At 43.8% G+C, this 2,984-nt stretch overlaps 1 protein-coding gene across 1 annotated transcript in view; it reads right to left on the bottom strand.

Moving 5' to 3' along the window:
* Positions 1 to 2,370: 2,370 nt before the first annotated feature.
* Positions 2,371 to 2,984, bottom strand: part of ftr14l (finTRIM family, member 14-like) — a 3,644-nt gene continuing 3,030 nt past the window's right edge. The window contains 1 exon segment of the mRNA XM_020601872.1: positions 2,371 to 2,984. This exon segment is cut by the window's right edge and continues 16 nt beyond it. Coding sequence (XP_020457528.1) covers positions 2,855 to 2,984 — 130 coding nt within the window. The 3' untranslated portion in view covers positions 2,371 to 2,854.

Below are 2,984 nucleotides of genomic sequence, written 5' to 3'. Positions count from 1 at the left end.
AAGCCTGTCTCAACTTTTGTCTGAATTCCTCATGACATTCTTTCCTTTGCAACTTCCACCACTTGGTCTTCTTTTCTGTCTTTCCTCTCCTCTTCTTCCTGACCACCAGAGTCATCCTACACACCACCATCCGATGCTGTCTGGCTACACTTTCTCCTACCACCACTTTGCAGTCCCTAATCTCTCTCAGATAGCCTCATCTACATAGAATGTAGTCTACCTGCTACCTACCTACTCCTACCTCCACTCTTATATGTAACTCTATGTTCCTCCCTCTTCTGGAAACAGGTGTTAACTACAGCCATTTCCATCCTCTTAGCAAAGTCCACCACCATCTGTCCTTCTAGGTTCCTTCCCTTAACACCAAACCTGCCCATCACCTCCTCATCACCTTTGTTCCCCTCACCAACGTGCCCGCTGAAGTCTGCCCCAATCACCACTCTCTCCCCTCTGGGAATACTATCCATCACCTCATCTAACTCACTCCAGAATCTCTCCTTCTCTTCTAACTCACCCCCTACTTGTGGAGCATAACCACTGACTACATTCAACATTACCCCTTCAATTTCCAACTTCAAACTGATCACCCTGTCTGACACTCTTTTCACCTCTAAAACATTCCTCACCAGCTCCTCCTTCAGGATCACTCCTACCACCTCTCTTCCTGTCCACACCATAGTAAAACAGTTTGTATCCTCCTCCAATACTACGTACTTTGCTACCCTTCCACCTGGTCTCCTGCACACACAGTATATCTACCTTCCTTCTCTCCATCATGTCTGCCAGCTCTCTATCTTTCCCTGTCATTGTGCCAACGTTAAGAGTCCCTATTCTCAGACCTACATTCCTGCCTTTCCTCTTCTCTCTCTGTCTATGAACCTGTCCACCTCCTTTCCTTCAACCAACAGTAGTCCAGTTTCCACTGGCACCCTGTAGGTCAACAGCACCAGTGGCGGTCGTTGTTAACCCGGGCCTTGACCAGTCCAGTATGGGATTCGAACTGATGATTCGCATGTTTAGATTTGTCACGTTTTCCCAAACCTCTATAAATTAGCCAAGCATTTCCTGTGTACCCCAGCCTCATCTGTGCCATGTGAACAGGTTTTTTCCAAGGCTGGGGAAATGGTCTGTAAAAGGAGAAACTGCTTGTGTCCGAACACTGTGGATTTACTGTTATTTCTCAATAAAAACTCATAAACAGGTACATAAGCACACCCTCTTTATCCACATACCCATGAACCTCTTTACCAATGAACCCCAAAACACACCTTGCCAAGGTCCATACTATAATCTGTATTTGCACCAGTCCCATGTGCGAATGACATCTGTCTGAATCTGTAGAGCACATCTCATGAATGTAGCAGCACCATTTAAATGTTTCATAACACAAAATATAAGTGAGGTGCATATAGGGTTACAATCAGAAGTGCCAAATAAGACACATGGTCCATTTTATATTTTGTTGTGTCAGCTTGAAACCATACAACCATGTAGTGTAGTCGAACAGGAATGTGCATCCATGAGGTGAGTGTCAATACATGACTGAAGATTAGACTTGACCCAGATAATGCAAGTTCAGCTATAGATCATAGCCTCCAGAAAACAAAGCAAGCTTTAGAAATGAAAGGACTACTTTTGATGCACACCAACTTTTTAAAAAACACAAAACTTGTTGTTTCGAGCATCTAGTCCATCACAACTATGCATATATGAGGATTAAGACATGACGAGGAGAAGGTAGATCATCTGATCTAAATGTGTTGAATATTGCCTTCTCGTGCACCATAAACTTACTGCATGGTGCACTCTTCAAAGGCACAGTGCTCCTCCAGAATAACCAGGAAACAGTCTTCATGATGGTCAAAGACAAAGTTCAGTAAGCAGCATTCATTTTGTCTGCTTGTCCCCCCTATGGACAGACACAGACAGGACACTGGACCTCTGCAGACACACACCCATGCTCACACCTCTTCCTAAAGACTGAGATTTGCACTGAGCTGCACCTCATGTTACTACACTCTTGCTGCTAACATGCTGCTGACCTGATTAGGTCCCATACATCCCTTTTTATTTGTTCATATTTTTATATTGACATACAATTGTGTGTTATGTAAATAATGTGTCTTTTAAGCCGAGAGCTGCCGGAACAAATTTCTTTGCGCTATACATAATGACAATAAAGATTCTTGACTCTTGACTAATCAGAACAACAAAAACAACTGGAGTGGACACTCATATAATAGTCCATATATAAGGAAAAATAACCTTTAACAAAAAGTCAAACAAAAATGAATCAAACACCCTATGTTAGATTTTCAATTCAATTCAGCTTAGATATCACAGTAATATTGAGAATATTGTGTTGTGGTTTGTGGAACTTGCTTCCTTATTTTCTGTCTCTCCCTGCTTGCCATCTCACCCAGCCAGCGTAATCATCCATCATCACCTCCACCTGTTGCTAATTTACTCTCGGCCTTTCTTGTCATATATACACCGTCTTCCCATTTACTCCCTGCTGGTTCGTTAATCAACTTACTGATGCTTCCGTCCTCATTGTCGACGCTCACCTGCTCCCTGACCTGCTACCTGATGCTCCAGCTCTCTGTTTCCCCAGCTCTGCACTCTCCAGTTCTCCACTCACCTTCTGTTAATTCTACGCTGCCTGCCTACCTGTCCTGTCCAGTACCTGCTCTGCCTCTGTCCCTCTCTCCTCCCAGTAACCTGACTTCCTTTGTTATATAAACTCCTTTTGTCTTCCACTCCAAGTGTGTCTGCATATTGGATCCACCAGTTACTTGCCCCCTTGACATATTGAGTCATTTCAATGCTAATGACAGGCACTATGGCACCTCTCCTACAGTTTTATACTGGTGCCAAAGCCCCACACACTGAATGCAGGGTAGAGGGGCTCTGTGAATGTTGTCTGGAGTTTGTTCAGAAGCTGCATGCCATCAGAGACATTGTAAAAAGCAAGTATTCCTGCT

This window comes from Monopterus albus, unplaced genomic scaffold (assembly GCF_001952655.1).
Source record: "Monopterus albus unplaced genomic scaffold, M_albus_1.0 scaffold52.1, whole genome shotgun sequence".
Classification (NCBI taxonomy): Eukaryota; Metazoa; Chordata; class Actinopteri; order Synbranchiformes; family Synbranchidae; genus Monopterus; species Monopterus albus.
Note: the sequence above shows the minus strand (reverse complement) of the source record. Positions and strands in the feature narration are given on the sequence as shown.